General features: G+C 41.0%; 1 protein-coding gene across 1 annotated transcript in view; it reads left to right on the top strand.

Annotated features, from left to right (window-relative positions):
• The first annotated feature begins 12681 nt into the window (after positions 1 to 12681).
• The window catches only part of LOC134467104 (NACHT, LRR and PYD domains-containing protein 3-like), a 28222-nt gene continuing 19915 nt past the window's right edge, over positions 12682 to 20988 (top strand). The window contains exons 1-3 of the mRNA XM_063221025.1: positions 12682 to 12886; positions 14648 to 14722; positions 16928 to 16999. Of these exons, the coding sequence (XP_063077095.1) occupies positions 14676 to 14722; positions 16928 to 16999 (119 nt within the window). The 5' untranslated portion in view covers positions 12682 to 12886; positions 14648 to 14675. The remainder of the gene's footprint in view (positions 12887 to 14647; positions 14723 to 16927; positions 17000 to 20988) is intronic.

The following is a 20988-nucleotide window of genomic DNA, read 5'->3' as shown; positions in this document are numbered from 1 at the left end:
TGTCTGAGAAGATCATGGAGGGCTTTGAGCCCGTTCCCAGAGGACAACTGGAACAGTGTGACGAGACAGACCTGGCCTCTAAGATGAAGGAGAGATATGGGGAAGAAGGGGCTGTCAGAATGACTCTGACCATCTTGAGGAAAATGGAGCTCAACGACCTTGCCAACAGACTAGAGGTAACATGCACATTTTTACACACACACACACACACACACACACACACACACACACACACACACACACACACACACACACACACACACACACACACACACACACACACACACAGATTTTTATTAGTAATATAATAACAGCAATCTGGCCAAACACCAACCTTGTATATTTTGTCCTATTATTGGTGTAATACATTTATGACCAAATGATGCTGCTAAAAATGCTTCAACAATAATGAGATCTGTCCAGCATTGAAGCCTTTTTGATTGATCATGTTGCTCTGCATTCCAGGGGTCCATCACCTCAGCAGGCCAGTGAGAAGAGGTTCCGGAGCTGCAGCCTTCCTCTCGGAGGCAGACTTGATGTGTGCAGCCTTCCTCTTGGTGACCCCTGCTGGCTTCAGACCAGATGACTGCAGCCGTCCTGTTGGTGGCTGACTAGATGACTTCAGCCTTCGTCTTGGTAGCTGACTTGATGTGTGCAGCCTTCGTTTTGGTGACCCTGCTGGCTTCAGACTCCCTATTGGGGACACAGCAGATGGCTGCAGCCAATGGCGATTCTACAATGAGTTACGCCCCTTTTTACTGTCCCACCCAGACAAAAAAATGGCAAAACAATGCTCATAATAGCTGACAAAAACCACTCAAAGTAAAGTGTGGTATTAATGGGGAAATAATGTGTTAATGTCTTCAGAATTATTTTAATATATTTATAGCGATTTTCACAATGTTATTGGGGCCGTGTTTTGCAATGGTGCTGCCCCGTCTCGGGTGCCTCTCCTGAGGACAAGTGTCACTGTACACTAGGGCTGCACGATTATGGAAAAAAAATCATAATCACGATTATTTTGGTCAAAATCATAATCACGATTATTAATCACGATGATTGATTTTTGCAGATTTTTTTGAGAATTATAGCAAGATGAAACATAACCAAGAATGAATTACATACGGGATGAGCAAAATAAAATGAATTGTAATAATTTTGTAAAGGCAATAGCATTAAACTTCAGCGGACAGATTTCTGGCCAGAAACACCAGCCTGTCAGTATGTTCTGGCTTCAAGGACGCTCTCAAAAGTAGGTCACTATTGCCACGATTAAATCACGATTGAAATCATGAGTTCGATTTCACTATTTTATCACGATTTTGATTATTTTTTGATTAATTGTGCAGCCCTACTGCACACCACAGGATTTATGCCTCACCATCAGGGTGACAGCTGAATGGGTCCCCTGCTGGTGCATCATACTCAGGGTACCCCAGTCATGGAGGAGGATGGGGGAGAGCACCATGCTCAGGGAACCCCAGTCATGGAGGAGGATGGAGGGCAGTAGAGTACCATACTCAGGGTACCCCAGTCATGGAGGAGGATGGGGGAGAGCACCATGCTCAGGGAACCCCAGTCATGGAGGAGGATGGGGGAGAGCACCATGCTCAGGGAACCCCAGTCATGGAGGAGGATGGGGGAGAGCACCATGCCCAGGGAACCCCAGTCATGGAGGAGGATGGGGTAGAGCACCATGCCCAGGGTACCCCAGTCATGGAGGAGCATGGGGGACAGTAGAGTACCATGCTCAGGATACCCCAGTCATGGAGGAGGATGGGGTACTGCTGGCATTTCTCTCTACCCTGACTGTAGATGTTGGATATTTAACTGGAAACTGTCTGGCTCCAAACTTGACTCCTTAAATACGTACCCATGATTGCCCACTTAAGGAAAAATATGTTAAGAATTTACTTTACAGATGGTATTATTTACTATACTACAGATATTATTTGAGTGCTTTTGGAAATGTTTCAACAGACTGTACAATATATTTTTACATTTTTATTATGAGATCGATATCATTAGGACATGCTTATGTCCCTGGTTCTCTGAAGGAGATGAGTGAGGCATCTCTAAGGTGAGTGCACTCTCAGTGTGTGAAGAGAGGTAGTTGCCAGATTTGGGCGCAACAAATCGGTTTGGACTAATGGTTGTCTCACCCCCCCCCCCCCCCCCCCCCCCCACCCCCCCCCCCCCCCCCCCCCCCCCCCACACAGTTCAGTTCATTGGCCTATGGCATGATTGAAAAGATTTTCTGCAAACGTTCACTGAGAGCGCACTCCCCATAGAGATGTCGAATGAGAGACTAAGAGAGAACCATGTCGTATACTTGAATATACAGTAAATTGACATTTTTGATTGATATACTTTTGATATGCTTCATGAAAGTGAGATACAATGATGTCTAAGGCCTATCTGTTTTAATCAATAAAATGTGTATGCCATGTGCCGTATCCCTCATTGTTATATGCATATAATACAGTACATAATTCTTAGTTTAGTGTAGTTTAGACAGTAGTTTAATGGTAGCGTTTTAAATGTTCCTACTTCATTCCTGGGATGTAAATGCCAGGTGGTGTTACTGTGATATTGAGCTTAATGGATATGTGTTCAACAGCTATATGTTTTGGGATTGATGTGGTTCAGACAGATTTCCTCTTTGTAGAGATGCCAACAGCAGAGAGGCTGAGCACATTAGGTGTGTGTAATACACATTGGGTGCATTCCAATATGTTGACTCCTGTCCTCCAGTTGTGCTTGTGGCCTCGCATGTTGCTGACGCCCTGCCTCCATGGAGAAAACAATAAAGTTTCACCGCTGTCAGGCTAGCCACAACAATGTTTGGGGGACTGTTCTTCATTGAGCATCCCAATTACATTAGCTTTGTTTCATGGATGACGTCATCGTGAGGTCACAAGCAGGCAAGTGAACAAGGGACGATGGAAGTCTGCACATTGGAAGGCACCCATTAGCCTTAGTCTCACTGCAGGGCCAGCCCCGGGCTGGCCCGGACAAAAGGGGGCTGACGGTGATCTCATCAAAAGGGGGCTAGGTGCTAAAGATGGCCGCCGGGCCAGGTTGTGGGGCTAAGGGCCGTTTTCCCTGGCCCGTCGAATTCGATGGGCCAGCAAGCACCGTTGAGGCTCGGAGGCGGGGTCAACCTCTGTGTAATAATGTGGCTGCATGGGGGACTTATCGCTAAATTCTGGGCAAATTATGGTTAAGCATTAGTTTGGGGTGTTTGGCTTTCTTATGGCATAATTTCATAAGATGCAACCTTGGCACTTCTGTTTGTGTTTTTAAAGTTATTTAGCCAACATAACTTTTTTGTTGTTATCAGGGCATCAGGCACCACTACACTTAAACTTGGGATGTCATAGCTAAGTCATGTCGCTTTTTTCTGCTTTTAGCCGCCAACTCTTGTGCCATTATCGTGATTTGGTATGCTTTCCACTAAGCCTTTGACTTCGATATTCGATATTCGAATATAAGTCGAATGTTAAGAAAATTCGAGACATTCGAACGAATATTAATTGGCCATTAATATTCGAATCTGACATGGGTATTGCTTTTTTGGGTATTTCATTGTTATTGATTAAAATTATTTCCTTGTAAACATCGCAATTCACAGTCTCAATTTATTTTTTCCATGGCTGGTTAATCACTACAGCCGTGTTGAGGAGAGTCGCGTGCGTGGCTCATCTCTCTGTGTTCCGTAGCAGGACACTTGCGGCAGGCAGTCTCCCCCAGAGTCCGCATTAACAAGCAGATGAGTGCTGCAGAGTTCCATTCAAGTGAATGGCTACAGTTAATAAACAAAGCATCATCACATTACTTTCTGGAGTTGTTGACGAGTTTCTGGAATTATTTGATTCAACCCACAAGTACCTGTGATTACGCCAAGAGTAAGATAATAACTTCTTGTTTTTTGGATTTTGACCAAATTAGCTTCGTTGGTCTGGGTGTCAGATCAGGCAGACTCCAGGTGATGATTTTGTTAGCATGCTTTTAGCATGTTTTTAGCGCACTGCTAGTTTGTGTAATGTTCGTTTTTAGACGAGACAGTCATCTTACCTGGACCTACAAGCACACTACCTAAATGTCCGTCATTAGTGATAGAAAATAAATACATATTTGTTGATATTGGTGCTGTGTGCTCAATTCTCATGATTCACATATGATCCAATTCAAATTTTAACTTGGGCTACAAGTTTGACATGGCTGCTAGCTTTGCCATGTTTTAATCTGCATTCACATCTCTAAGTACCGTCTTCTTATAAGTGCTGAACGATTGCTAAACAATAATGGCTGGTTGAATGCATGTTGTTAATGGGCATGTTGTTATTCTTTGTCGTTGTTCTGTTGTTGTCCTTCTGTGATTTGGGGCGAAAGTGGGCTGTGCTCGACTGACGTTTCACAAACAAGGCGTGTACCTGAATGTGCCTGGGGTCGGCTATGAGTCCGATCAGGCAAAAAATGGCCCGGGGCCGGCAGCTCCGAGCCGGCCACTCTCCTGAGCCCCGGGCGGCCCCGGGCCGCTGAAGCGCGGCTAATGAGACCAAGGCTAATGTGTCCAATAAGCCATTGAGTCCAATCAATGACAAACACAGCAAACTATATATAAAAGAATCAAACAATAATGAGTTACAAACGAGGATCACTGCAACACACACTGGTGCCAAACGGACACTCTACACTGCAGCACTGCAAGTGAGGTAATATGGAGTCGGTGGGTTTTGGTACTGGTTACGTTAGCCTTTTCCCCAGTGTGGTGTAAAACAAAACAAGTTAATGAACCAAAACAAAGACAAAAATAAACAAAATTCCCAATTCACTGTATACCACAGAAAATAAAATAAACAAAAAGGACACAATGCCAGGCCCTCACTCACAACACAGACTGTCTGTCATTCCAGCATTCATTCATCCACCATAAGGAGTCTTACACACCAGGGCGGTAAAGCGTCGCGGAACGCTGCATTTTTTACCGGCGTCGGCAAAAATACATTGAAACCTATCTGTCCTTACACACCAACCAGCGGTAGTCGAGCGTCAGCGGCGCGGGAGCCGGCTCCGCACCGCGCTGCATTTGGAAAATAGAACTCGAGCGTATTTTTCACGCCGGCGACCGGCGGTGTCTCATTCAAATGAATGGCAAAGTAGCACGCTAGCTTTGGCTGTGGGGAGGGTTTTGAATAGGACTGGCCGCGCACGCCGACGCTGTCAGTGTGAAAGGCCGAGAAAAACACGCCGGCCAAAACTAAGCAGAAAGACCGCGTTCGTCCCGTGACCGTTCCGTTCCGCCTTGGTATGTTTTGGCCCTAAGCGTCTCACATGCCAAGTAACCATGCAGCCCAGGCATTCTACGCAGAAACACGCACATCCATTCTTAACAAAACAGCACCCCATCTGTAGCAGTTTGCACATCCACTCTTAGCAAAACAGCACCCCGTCTGTAGCAGTTTGCACATCCATTCTTAGCAAAACAGCACCCCGTCTGTAGCAGTTTGCTTCGATAAATTGGGGATCCTCACCACCTGCACATAAGATGTACAAGAAAACACATGAATAAAAAAAATCTATACACAACTCAGAATCGAAGGGGAAAACGATGTGAATGTACCGCAAGTGATGAGTAACAGGGTGCATTCCAATATGCACACTCCCATACTCCATGTGTGCTTGTGACCTCACCCCGCCTCCTGGCCCTGACACCGTCAAGAAAACAATAAAGTTTCCCAGCTGTCAACCTAGCCACAATAAGTTTTGGGGCACTGTTTTTCACAGTTTTTTTTAACAGATCAGGAGGCCGAGGTGAGACTGTGAGAAATACAATGGAATAGGCCATCCCAAATCAGGACAAAATCAAGGACTAGGCCATCCCAAATCAAATATACATCAAGCAATAGGCCATCCCAAATCAGAACAGCATCAAGGAATAGGCCATCCCAAATCAGGTCTACATCAAGGAATAGGCCATCCCAAATCAGGTCTACATCAAGGAATAGGCCATCCCAAATCAGGACAAAATCAAGGACTAGGCCATCCCAAATCAAATATACATCAAGGAATAGGCCATCCCAAATCAGGTCTACATCAAGGAATAGGCCATCCCAAATCAGGACAAAATCAAGGACTAGGCCATCCCAAATCAAATATACATCAAGGAATAGGCCATCCCAAATCAGAACAGCATCAAGGAATAGGTCATCCCAAATCAAATATACATCAAGCAATAGGCCATCCCAAATCAGAACAGCATCAAGGAATAGGCCATCCCAAATCAGGTCTACATCAAGGAATAGGCCATCCCAAATCAGGTCTACATCAAGGAATAGGCCATCCCAAATCAGGACAAAATCAAGGACTAGGCCATCCCAAATCAAATATACATCAAGGTGATCATAATAAGTATGAGAAGTTCATAAACACTGCACACTGGATACTGTTCTTTTTGTCTTTTCTTTTTTTTTGCGAACAACGCGTTTCGTCTAGTGCGTATCCAGTATCCAGTGTGCTGTGTTTCATATTGATCACCTTTTCTTACCCTACACCTGCACCCGGAGGCGATTCTAGGGTCAGGTGGGGCACCAAGCGAAAATGCAAAATAATGAACATTTGTACCAAAATCGCCACCACTGTGGTAAAGTGTGGGCTGTCTTTCACTATCTAGGGTCTTGGGGGCCCCAAGCGCCTGCCTGCCTTGCCTGGTGGCAAGATGCACCTCTGCCTGCACCTGGACAGCTGAAGGGTTGTGCACAAGGACTCTCTTACACTGTGATCAAAAGTATATCCAATGGTCATCATTGTTCTATGTTGCCATGGCCGTCCTAGATAGTGCATTGCAGTAGTCCATGTTAGTGAAAAATGGTGGGGTAAAGTCTCTATTGAAAAAAAAAATTTGCATCCTTGATCCTAATACAAGTACAGTCTATGAGCATTGTGTAATGAATTGCCCAGAAATGACCAGAAGGAAGTGAGACTACAACAAAAACAATGGACAAGGCTTCCCCAAATCAGGTCGACATCAAGGTGGGAATACATTTTAAAACATTCATCAATACAAACGACAAAATGAATACTATCTCAGTCTGTGTACATTGGGCAATGAATTGTCCAGAAATGTCAGCTGCACCCAAAATGCGGCTGCATAGTGATCCTCCTTTGCTATTTTTCTCAGGTCATGTAAATATGATCAAATCTGAATAATTAATTCAACATTGAGGAATTAGGCTTTATTATGAGACCATGTTGTTGTGCTACTAGCGGAGCAAATAAGACCAAAAATAGTTCACTTTGGTATGCAAGCATAGAAATTGGCACAGAGGTTCATTAGAATGTACTCTTTCAGCTAAGGGCGTTGGCCACGCAAAAATCCAAAATGGCGGCCATTTTTCAAGATGGCCACCCTGTTCACTTGTAAATAAGGCTAAGAAGAGTTAAATTAATGATACAATCATACAATTAGGCACAAATGTTCATTAGAATGCACTCTTTCACGAAAGAGCATTGGCCACTCAAAATCCAAGATGGCCGCCATTTTTCAAGATGGCCACCCTGTTCACTTGTAAATAAGGCTAAGAATAGTTAAATTAATGATACAATCATACAATTAGGCACAAATGTTCATTAGAATGCACCCTTTCACAAAAGAGCATTGGCCACTCAAAATCCAAGATGGCTGCCATTTTTCAAGATGGCTACCTCGCAACTTGTAAATAAGGCCAAGAAGAGTTAAATTAGGGATAGAATCATGAAATTTGGCACAAATGTTCACCAGAAAGAATTTTTGATAAATGATCAATTTTTGATCAATGATTTAAGCCTAGGAGCCCAACTGAAATATTCAATTTTCATATCAATCAAGTGAATACATTTGCATATCAAGTGTCAGTGACAGCTTGGATTATCTGCCTCTATAAGGTCATTACAAATTAAAATGTATGGTTTGTGTTCAGATATGTATATCTCAAGTCCTAGTATACTATGGAGTGATGGGGGCCTCTATGCTTAGGAAAGTATGAATAATCAATATACAATACACCATACATACAGTATATTGACATATGCAAAATGGTAACATGTCTGTTTTATGTTCTACTTTGGCCTTTAACCTAGATGATATGTTGGCTACCTAACCACTTGATTTATTGATTGCTCATTATTTTTTATTTGTGGGTGTGGTCCTTTGTTTAAAACATGTCAGCCTGGCTTACTTCTCTCACACACTCAAAAAGTCTTTCAAAAACTTTAAACAACAACATGTGGAAATCCCATTGACTTTGGAGGGATACACCTGTCAAATTAGCCCAAACGTCATCAAGATACTGTACTCTACTGTACTGTGGTGTAGTGTACTCTGCTATACTGTACTGTACTGTACTGTAATGTTATATACTGTACGGTACTGTACTCTACTGCACCGTACTGTACTCTACTGTACTGTAATGTGATATACTGTACTGTACTGCAGGCCTACTGTACTCTACTGTACCGTACTGTATGCTACTGTACTGTACTGTAATGTGATAAACCGTACTGTACTCTACTGCACTGTACTGTACTCTACTGTACTGTACTGTAATGTGATATACCAAACTGTACTGTACTCTACTGCACCGTACTGTACTGTACTGTACTGTACTGTACTGTAATGTGATATACCAAACTGTACTGTACTGTACTGCACCGTACTGTATGCTATTGTACTGTACTGCACCGTACTGCATGCGACTGCACTGTACTGTACTGTACTTTACTATTCTGCACCGTACTGTACTGTACTGTACTGTACTCTACTGTACTGTACTGTACTGCACTGCACTGCACTGTACTGTACAACTACATAGTAGAACTTAAACATGTGGAGCATTCTGAGGTCATGTACAATATGATGCAAAATGGTGTAGTGGGAATGAGTTGTGTTACTATTACCACTCACAATCTATGGTAGATTATCCTTCCTCCCAGACTATTTGTGTGCCTTGCATATCAAGAAAATGAGTGATGAGTACCAGTAATGATTTACTTTTATAGTATATACCATAAGAGAACTGTTGTTTTATATAGATATTTCTCCTATGGGTAAGGGTGGCAAAGACCTATGGTACATGTTGTCCATCAGCTGTCAGTTGTGAAGTAGCAATTGAAGTACTCAATGAATAGGAAAGCAGAAGGTCCCAGGCACTCAGAGGTAACTCAGTCCGAAGAAGGAGGTATATTAAAAAGCCTTTATTAGCTGTGGCTACTCATAATTGAAATTAAAATGCCAACATGTTTCGACCATCTAGGTCTTCTTCAGGGCAAACGTAGGTTAGGAGTAGGATTCTTAGATGCATAAGGTCCATAGTGGCTGGGCCTATCATGAGTCATAGATAGTCACACAGAGATTGGGCGCTCAGGTGCAGCCCCGGGTGGCATCAGGGGTGAGGAAAAACTCCCTTTCGCTTGATTCATAGTTTGATAGATAGATAGATAGATAGATAGATAGATAGATAGATAGATAGATAGATAGATAGACAGATAGATAGATAGATAGATAGATAGATAGATAGATAGATAGTAGGGTAGACTGAATACAGTTGGGTACACTTTTATTTTTGTCCCCTTCCACGCAGAAATTAGACTATTAAAAGGTCCTAAAAAGAAAGTTGTTTTGGACAGAACATATTTTCAGGATGTGGGCAAATATATAATCAAGGAATTATATCTCTAGGATGTTTAATGTTTATGTAATTAATCAAACAAATAAGGTGCACTTTTGTCCAAACTGTACCCTAGCTTAAAAAAAAAAAATGGTGGGGTACAGTTGAGACATAGCAGAGTATAGTTGAGACACCATTCTAATCAATGGGATGTAATAGCCATGGGAGCTAATAGCATGGCCGATAACAAAATACTGTACTGAACTGTAGACTACCCGTTAGCATCTTTACATTGGTTTTACATAGTGAAATTAGCACTACAGGCTAGCGTCTACACCAGGGGTCCCCAAAATGAGGCCCGGGGGCCCGCCAAGCCCCTTTGACCAGCCCTCCACCTCTCTGCATCTCACCATCTTGGCCCAAAGAAGCAATCCTTACAGAAAAAAATAATGATAAAATACATTTTTAAAATATTTTATTTTGTTTCTCAACAGGCCTTCCTACAGTTTCATTTTCACTAACCAAGTGTGAATCACCAGAAGTTTCTTGTCTTGATAGTTTCTCTCTCTGTAATACAATATCTCACTGTAATAAACAGGCCTAGCATTTCTATTGTATCACTCATAAACTGTCAATCACCAAATTTTTTCTAACCTTTCCTTGCTATTTTTACATGGTTATTAGAAATTAAAACGAATACCTGTGGTATTTCAAATTGAAAGACTTGTGAAATACTCACTTCTTTTGCCAATCACTTGCAATGCTGAACTATTTTGTGCTAGAAATTATGGCTATAACAGGCAGTGACCTAGTATAAAGCCCACATGATTGATCCCGGCCCCTGATCACAGTCAGGAACGATAATGTGGCCCCCAGAGAAAAACGTTTGGGGACCCCTGGTCTACACTGTCTTCTGGCCAGATCACACATTGATAAAGATTTTAAAATGGTTTTAACTGTTATGATGTCAGGAAATATGTCTGCTTTTAGAGCACATATCATGGTTTGCAATCATGTAACTTATATCAAGAGGATAACTACTGGTCATTAGATATTCATTGTTGAAGGACCCTGGTGAAGTAAATCTGACCTGTTGAAAACAGCATTTTCCCAATATCTTTGGATCTGCGGTCTGTGCTGGTTTCAAATTTCCATGATCTAAGAGGATATCGATGCGCATGTCCACAGCAAAAATTAGATCAGAGTTAGGCCTACGTTGTTACCCAGAGATATTTGGTTTGCCCTGTAGCCTACTCAACTGTACTCAGTCTACCCTGGGCCTACTTGGGATGTCTGCTATTTGTCTTTCTGCAGCCTAAGGCAGTGGCCTCAGTTTATTAGTCTATAGGCTACACAGAATCCTATTATTCAATCATCACCGGCGGTATCTTATTTCAAGTTAGGCTCCTACTACACTTAGCCTGGCTCTCGCGCAGACCCTGTGCTTCGTGCATAGGCCTACATCTTCGTTTCACTTCGTGAATATCCATAGGGTGAACTATGGTAAATTGGGACACTTTTGGTAGATCGCCAAAAAACCCACTTTAAGTTTAAAATACACCAACATTTAGTAATTGTATGTCTTCATATGGGTCTTGGGTACATTTCCATGTAGGAATTAGTTTTTGAAGTATGATATTTTATAATATATTAACATTTAAAGACAGTGAGACACCAACTTCGTTGTGAGAAAATGCTATGGCAATTTGGGACACCCTTTAATGTAAAATGGGACAGTCTGTTTGTGTGACGGAGGTCATCTTGCACCTGTTCACCCCCCTCGGGGATCGAACGTGCGACCTCGTCAACTACAACGGTTCGGCAATGGGAGACACAGTACGATACCGCTGGGCCAAGAGACTAGTCTCTCGGCCCAACGGCACGAGACTGTATGAAGCTATCGGAGGGAGGTTTACCAACGTTCCACGCCAACTCTGTGCTAGTTAGCCTCCGTTACACTCTCCCCCTTAAACCTCACTCCCATCCCGGGTCAGCGGCACCACTGTGACGGAGGTCATCTTGCACCTGTTCACCCCCCTCGGGGATCGAACGTGCGACCTCGTCAACTACAACGGTTCGGCAATGGGAGACACAGTACGATACCGCTGGGCCAAGAGACTAGTCTCTCGGCCCAACGGCACGAGACTGTATGAAGCTATCAGAGGGAGGTTTACCAACGTTCCACGCCAACTCTGTGCTAGTTAGCCTCCGTTACATTTGATTATCATTATTTTTGCACAAACTGAAGAATAATATCGTTTTTCTCTTGTTAACAGTAGACTAGGATCTTAACTATTTAAAAATGATATAACATCCCTGAAACATTTCCATTTCAAGAGAATATTGAAGGAGTATGGCATGTGACTGTGGCCATGGCCATTAGCATGTGGGATGCATATTAGGCCTACAATACAGGCCTATGGCGTGCTAATATGTTATGCTAACAGCTAACAGAAGCCCATTCTGTTGCTATGAGAAAACTGTCCCATTTTAGCTTAAAATATTGTCCCAAATTAGCTCATTCCACTATACTTACTAAAAGTATGTCTCCTTAATAAAGTAAAGACAAATGTGTAAATGTTTTGATATTGAGTTAAACCTTTAGTAAAACAACATATATTTCAATCATATTTTGTACCATATATTCTAATCACTAATTCAGCCATAATATCCTTATGATCTGATAGCATAATCGACATGTCAGCTAGCTAAACTGACAAGTGTTGGATCCACTGTCACTTCAAACCTTTGCTCATTTCTTTTATGATATTTAACACCAAATAAAATTATTGTTCCTTATACATGACAGTTGCAGTAACAATATTACATCCCATTTTGTGATTGGCTGCTAATATTTAGAAAGAAAACAACCCAAAACCTTATTTGTCCCAATTTGGCTGATGTCCCAAATTACCTTAGTTCACCCTATGCGTGAGAACCAGGTTATACTACATTACCCATGATTCTACGCAAGAAACACATCTGGAGAGCCAAACGCGGAACTACGAGCCAGAAGTCGGCGAAAACAGCCGTTTAAGTTGAAGTCATCAAGCTTGTTATAGTTTATAGAAAACCACGACATACATTTTCACTTTGCATAGCGAACGTATCATCGTATTAGGTGGATTTTGCAGCACAAAATGGATTGTTGCGGTCCTGGGCGTTCAGGTCAACGACGCGACTCTGAAGTGATCTGACACCTGTGAGGTCTGGTCTGAACAGAAATAGACTACAAACTGGTGAGTAAAGAAGTTAGGCCTACATGTGACATGATAACCGATTGCGCACATCATGTAATAAAACAATCATCGCGTTGGACTACAATAAACTGAAATTGTAGCCTACACAGTGAGCTGAAGTAAGGAAGTCGGCCTAGGTTATGTGTAAACTGAAAGAGGAAGCTATAGCCTAATTGGCAGTTTTTCCACACACGCAGTGGAGTGGAAATGTGGCACATTGTAGCTGATCGGTTTGTTACGGCTTAGCAGGCTAAAGTTTAGACAAGAAACCTTACATTTTAAAAAACAAGTTTTTTGATATTCAATTTAAAAATTTTCAATTCATCATAATTCATACTCTGAAGGGTGTTGTCTTCCATGCTATTTGTGTAGGCCTAGGCCTATTTGTAGAGCCAGAAAAGAGCTCTACAAATCCATCATAATCATGGTGCATAACACATAACGCTTCATGATGGATTATATCAACAGTCATGAATAAATATAAATCTATCTTATAATGCATTATAAATCTTAGGGTGTTTTGAGTGCTCGTGAATGGTTATAAACTACACACAGTGAAGGGGCGGCTTATAGGCTAATAGTACAACTGTCATAATGCAATATGATTAGTCTAATTATGATGCACATTATAAGTTGTTATAAATGCGCTCATAATGCTCTATAAATATAGGCTTCATAGAAAGTGTTACCAAGCTTTCAAACAACACCACAGACATCTTTTTGTGACTTAAACGGACTGTCAAGGCTGAATGTATAGTGTCCTACCCATTATGTAAACCTTTCCTAGTCTGTTTCTCCCTTAATATTGGTGTCAGATTCACACAAATGCAGTTCTGGGGTGCTACCTTGCTACTAAAAAGGCACACCAAGTAGCCTATTGATTGAAATTGGTGTTGGTCGGGTCCCAAAGTGTCTGATTTCACGTGAAATGACCCTGTTGGATTTTAGTGATGGGCAACCTGGGTTCATTAGTTATGGTCCAGTGCCTCATAGGCTATTCCAAATTACCTGGGTTTACCCTAAAAAATTTGTAGAACCACCAAAAAATCAGGCCGTTAATAGGCCTATGTGGCACTGGATTGTAAAGTAATGACTTCAGGTTGTCCATCAATGTACAGTAAAATAGAGCAAAGGATCCATAAATCACTCATGAATAATACCCCCACCCTCATATCGCTTTAAAGGGACCCGGTGCAGGAAATGGTCAAAAAAGGCACTGCAACTATGCTGGTCATTGCAACGGGGTTGCCTATTACCAAATTTGATCTTTACATGAAAGTTTACAAAGTAATAAACAAATATTTTCTAGTATGGTCCAAGTACAGTCATTTTTGCAGCTAAAAATGGCTATTTTTGGAAATTCAAAATGGCGGACCATAGAGAAGATCCCCCTTTTCATGTATGAAAAATGCAATTTTTCCAGTCATAATGAATACTTAGAATTTGATGGTGGTGGTAAGTATTCATGAAAAAGGTAACATTAGTGAATGGGCAACATGAATTCTGGAAATAAACAACTAAAAATCTCACACAGTGTCCCTTTAAGGTGTCCTGGTTTTCACATGCCGAGATACTGTATGATCACCCTATATTAAAATCCATGATACGGACTGCATTTTATTCACCCATTACAAATAGGCTACCACTATGCAGCATTCATAAGTGTTTCAGAAGCGCTGTTATATAGTGACATTATTTTCAATATTACAAAGTAATAACAGTGTGACATTGTGACTTCATGTGTGATTTCTGTCATATCAGTGTCCAGCTGTGTGTGCATGAAGAGTCCATGGATGAACCAGAGATCAAAGAGGCGGATCCTCCTCCTGAGGAGAGGTGAGATCACATGACTATTTATTTACTATCATAGTTCATTTAAAAATGTTTCAGAACAAAATAAAAGTAAATACTAATAAAATGTAGTCTGCCTACACGACATAAAATTGAGGAAATGTAACTAGATAAACAAGATCTTTGAAGACTAAGACAAAACAATATCTACACATTTATTGAAACTTTGCTGAAAATGTCTTTGAAACCCTTGCGGAGATGCATCTGCCTCCAGATCGAGCAAGTCTGCTCTGTATTTTTTAGTTATTATAACCATTTTGAAACTGCCAGTTGGGGGACCTAAGTCTACAGCATTTAGGGATGTGTAAAGATGTGTGGTTAACCCCAACAGTTGGTTACCCAGATGGCCTACATGTCATATTGCCTCTGAAAACTAATGCAGTAGTCTAAGCTGAAATAGGAAGTGGTTTCTCACACACAGGATGGACATGTGCTGCCTCTTGTAGTGATAGTGCACAGTCAGCTGAATGGATTGTAATGGTATTTTGCTGACAAAGTAAAAAATTACAAGTTAATCTTACCGGGGTAGGTTACTGACCCCCTTATGATAGAATGGTGAGTAATGGGCCTTTCCAACTGTTCCCCACTCAACCTTACCTGGCTGTCTACAGAAGAATGGGTTCCAGAACGGGTTAATCTGGAACTATGCCATATGCTTAGGTCTGCTTAAGTGAGGATCTATCTAGAATCCCTGTACACATTGCTGGCACCAGCCGAGAGAGAGAGGGGCACATGCGCACACAGTGACCGGCAGCTTGTAGTGTGTTGACTATCTTTGTTTGTTTGTTGGAAGTGTGGGAGTGTATGTGCGTGTGTACTACTGTTGCAAAACAATTGCCCAAGCTGGGACAAATAAAACGATTTGACTTGAATTTATGGGGCCCTAAGCAGTACATTTCAGTAAACAATGTTTGTTTTTAAATAAATTTAAGTAATTAATGAATTACTTCAAATGCATTGTAATATGTGATGGCTAATAGGCTTAATAGATCATATTCAACATGTCAGATCTCACCTAATTATCTACAAAAAAATATGTAAACAAAGAATACTGCAAATAGTAATTTGTGCAACTCTGGTCTGGGACTCTTATCCAATTTCATGGACATGGCATTCATAATTCTGGAGATATTACATTATGAACTTCAGACAGTGATGGCAAAAACAGGGTTTTTTTTTGGGAAAATGTGTCCTGCAACACATTGCATAGGCATGTCACACAGCAGGAAAATGAAGTCACACCACAGGAAATTCACTGCATTATGGCCATTTTAATCCTTTTGTATACATGACTGACATCTGAGCTCATGCTAACTTGATAATGATATTGTGTTTATTCTTAATATGTGTTTTCATTTATAAAAAAAAACCTTTTTTTCCTCCTATAAGAGCAGTCACACCACAGGACACCGTAAAATGAACCTAAGCATTGCGTGACAGAAACATTGCAATATGAAGACCTATTAAGAGGTTAATAGTCACCTTAAACTTCCACAGCACTCTCCAATAACCGAGGTACTGAATGGTTAGGAGCCAGTATTTAAGACCCTTGTAGTTGACCTTGCAGCTGCCCATTCACAAACATTGACATACATGTCACCCCACAGGACGCAATTTGTGTTACGAAATTGAACTTGTAGTTAATATCACTATCTTGAGTTTTTTCACATTCACATATCTTAATATAAAGTTAATATTTATGCAATCATGCCAAATGATTCATACTTTATTTAAAATGTTGTTGGTTAATTTATATGTATATTATATTCCAGGTTTCATTAATGTTATAGTCACACCGCAGGATATTTGACATATAAACCTTTACATAAATCTTAACAAAAATGTTTCTTCTCATCTTAGAGTAATACGAAACATAATGTACCACATCTTCTTTCATTGACATTTGTTTTTTAAAGGAAAAATAACAGTTTTGTAGGTTTTTAACCAATTTTACGAAAAAACAAGGCGTCACGTCAACCACCCATTTACAGATTTTTTTGTGTGAAAAAGATAGTAAAGTAAGATCTGACATTTTGGATGACGTGACCAATTGGGCGATCTGTTGTGAACATTACCCACCACATATGATCTGTTGGGCATATTATCAGCCACATGAATTATTTTCAGACAAATCTGAGGGGCTTGAGTGGTGACCATTTGATGATTCCAACTCCACTTTTGTGTTTTCAGTGTCCAGCAGGGGGCATCAGACACACAGAAACTGAAAACAAATAAGACCAAGAAGGACACTGCAGAGCACAGGTGTGTGTGTGTGTGTGTGTGTGTGTGTGTGTGTGTGTGTGCGTGCGTGCGTGCGTGGGTGTACCTGTTCATTCATGATTTATTGTCTCAGCCATGTTTGAATGTAGATTAACTACAACATTTTTTTTTGTTAGAGATGGTAAACGTGGGGTTGGTGGTTATGAGGAAGAGCTTCATTGTGTATATATTATGTCTGTATTTTGATGACCCTCTCGACATGTTCATCTCAAGGGCCTACCCTAAAATATACATTTTGAATTTGAATGTAAAGGCAAATTCTCATGTGCTGTCAGAAATCCTAGAGTCTCCTATTTCAAATGATATTTGTGACTGAGGTTGATGCACTCAGGATAGGATATGAGATTAGAATTGGATGCTGGAACCTTCTACTTCTGGTCCATGGGACCCTAACTCGCAAAAAAAATAGAATAAATGTGAATGGAGTCAAATCCAAATCCTGATACCATTTGACATTTGCTCTGGACATATGAGTGCCTTCACATATTTGACTTGAACCAATGCTGAAGGCGTGCAGCCAGCCCTACCACTGCACCACGGCTAAAGTGGCTGCATATCAGACAGACTTCTCTTGTGTAGTCCAAATAATTACATATTTCAGCACACACTCAACTCGCAAATCGCTTGACAATTTAAATAGACAACCACACCATTGATTATTATTAATTATGAGTACAGCATATGTTTGTGTGATCTAGGGGGAAAGGTGCGTTGGATTGGGTAATGGGTTTGGTTATTCGTTCATTAGAGCCCAGTCAAAATGTTGACTTCTCAGGCCCCATCAGACCCATCAGTCGTCCGGACTCAGGGACGGATCATGACTCCATGGGCCCCTGGGCCAGACAACAAGAAACATATCTGCAAACTTGTCACCTTTCGGCGAAATTCACCGTTTTGATTTCAAAATAGGTGACTTATGTGAATCGTGCAGATCCGAAGAGTTTTTTTTGGGGGGGGGTAGCCAGTAGCGCCCGACTGAAGTTCTGAAGGGTAAACAGCTGCCTGTCTGATATACGTAAAGACGGCGAGATTTCCTACATTACCCATAAACACTAGTCATGATGTAACCCACACCCATTGGCTGCCGTTTAATCACAAGGACGCAGCTTCACATTCACTGGCTGCATGTTTGAAGGCTTGAAGCCCGCGCGGAACTTGTGTTGATAAATAAAATGTCAATAAGAGGACGAGCGCAGATTACTTCGGTTTTGTAGGTTTTCATCGGGTGATAAAGAATTTGGCAGTGGTTAATGCAAGGTTAGGTGTCGGTGAATGCAAGTAATAACTGTAGTGACGCTGAAATGAAGTGGTGGTGGTGGAGCGAAAACGGCTTGGGCTGGACTCGTGTCTTTTCAGCCATTGATGTGCGCAGCTATTCTGGACTTTACGGTCCCATTCACTTCAATTCATTTTTTTGGCGTTTTACATATTTCGGACCGTGCGGACGCCGCTGTACTCGTGCGAGGAAAACAACAATTGTCTCGGGTGCTAAACATGGTCATGGAACGGCTTCCTTAACCAGAATGGTGTGTGTTGTGTTATTTCGAAGATAATTAAAGAAAATCTTATTACAATGGGATTTCTCATAGGCATGGTTTTGCATGTCTCTTATCTCTTTTCATGTTGACTGAGCTATCACCGTTACAAGTTTACAAGGTGCACAGCGCACATATGTATGCATACAAAAAGGAAGAATACATTTCACAGTGTAATTCTGCAAATAATTCACTTCAAAGTTAAGTGTTATTACATAGGCACCATGGTCATCAATATGTGTGTAAGAACAAGTGAAAAAACAAATCGGTCAGTTTGTCAAAGAGGAGATGGTAGATATGCGCAACATAGTACAAAGTATGCATCACACCATGCTTCTGAATGATATGAAGGAAAAATACTGACGGCACATAGCCTACGTCTCTTTCCTCATGCACATGCCACATATCACTCAAGCAACATTATCTTCATTAGCTAATGTGGCCACAGGGGGGCGATATTGTAGGGCACGCTGAGTCATTCGGATTCAATTTAACTCACTATTAGGCTATATAACAAAGGTTGCATTATAGGCTAGGCCAGTGATTCCCAACCTATGGGTCGCCAAAGATCCACAGGGGGTCGCGAAGCCCTCTTGAGTTTAAGGGGTTTCATTTTAATACCATATGTAGCCCATGTTGAATAAATGACAAATGCATAGAAGCAACAAAATTTAAGTGCTACATTAAACATTTATTCTGTTTTTGAACAAAGACGAATTGAGGAATAAAATGATGACTAAAATGAGTTTTCGTAGGAGACAGAGCGTATCGAGTGACTTCCTCTCATGCGGGCGCTGGGTCACCAAACCTTACAATAGTAAAAACATGGGTCCCTGAAGAAAAAGGTTGGGAACCACTGGGCTAGGCTACTACATATAGTCATTAATTGGCAAACAATTCATGTTGTTTCTATTGTAATGGGATTGCTACATTCAAGAAGTTTCCAATGTCTTTCATCTCCTCTGTCTTTTCCATGTTTGTAGGTTAAGAATTAACAAACAAAATCTTAAAGGGACAGTTTGGTCAATTTCAACATGCAGTTGTATTGCTCACGCTACCCTTGACTTGTCAGTACCTGGTGATGCCACATTTTTCGGCTCAGCCCTTTCCGAGATATGAGCAATTCTAATGGGGGCAGCGTTTGTTTACATTTAAAAAAAATAAAACATAGGCCAACTCCAAATATTTTCCCAAAAGGTACTGCTGCTTGCTAGTTGTCTGCTGATGTTTTATAACCTTTTGGATGTTTTTGGGAATAAATAAAAATGTTTTTTTGAAATGTAAACAAAGAGCTGCCCCCATTACAATGACCAGGATCGGCTGAAGAAAGAAAAAAAAATCTCAGGCACTGACAAGTCCAGGGTAGTGTGAGCATTACAACTGCATGTTGAAATTGACCAAACTGTCCCTTTAACATTGTACTGCATGTTTTAGATGGACCCATGTACAAAGTACTTCAAGTCTGTCTGTAGGGCACATCAAGGGTCTGTGAGAAAAGGGTGCTTGCGCTGCTGACAATGTGTAAATGCTTCCATTACATCCTATAGGCCTACATATGATGGCTACAAGAATTTCTGCAATGTGTTGTGTTGTTTTGAAGAAAATTGAATAAAATCTTATTATAGTGGGATGTCATTTGCATGATTGGACAGGTTTCATATCTCTTAGCATGTTCACTGCGTCATCACCATTTCATCTTACAATGTGCAGAATGATCAGAACTTTCTGTAATTCTGAAAATAAGTAACTCTGAAGTTAACAGATTATACCACATATGTAATAAGTAGTGCAAATTGAGAATGATTAATTTCTCAAAGCAGACACTGTGGATGATATGTAGCATAATACACAGTATGTGTCGCTATGTGCTCCTGAAAGATATGCTGAAGACATACTGAAGGCACAAATATTTATTTTCCCAATAAGCCTTATAATGTAGGCCTATATCAGGAGTGAGGTTACATACACGTGAGTAAAAGTTGAATGCTGAGTGACCTTGAACCCACAACTTATGGTATGGACAGCATGACTTCATCCACTAAGCTACCACAGTTTCATAAGAAATGTTAAGACCAGAAAGATATGTCGTCGTTGTGCATTTTAACACAATAAATCATATAAAATATATTTTCCCTGCACCATTACCTCATTGTCTGAAGTATGATGAAGAAATGATTGTAGGCCTATATGATTTTTTAGTGCTGTGATAATGTGCACAACAAGAAGTTTTCTGGTCAAACAAATTCTACTGAAACTGTGGTAGCTTAGTGGATGGAGTCATGCCTACCATTCCACAGGTTGTGGGTTCAAGGCCCATCAAAGGACAATTTTTACACTCGTGTATGTTACCTCACTTCTGATAGGCCATGATTAGTCTAATTCAGTAAATAGATATTTGTGCGTACAGTATTTCTTCAGCATACAACTCATGAGCAT

This window comes from Engraulis encrasicolus, chromosome 17, assembly GCF_034702125.1.
Source record: "Engraulis encrasicolus isolate BLACKSEA-1 chromosome 17, IST_EnEncr_1.0, whole genome shotgun sequence".
NCBI lineage: Eukaryota > Metazoa > Chordata > Actinopteri > Clupeiformes > Engraulidae > Engraulis > Engraulis encrasicolus.
The sequence above is the reverse complement of the archived record's forward strand: the minus strand, read 5'-3'. Positions and strand labels throughout refer to the sequence as shown.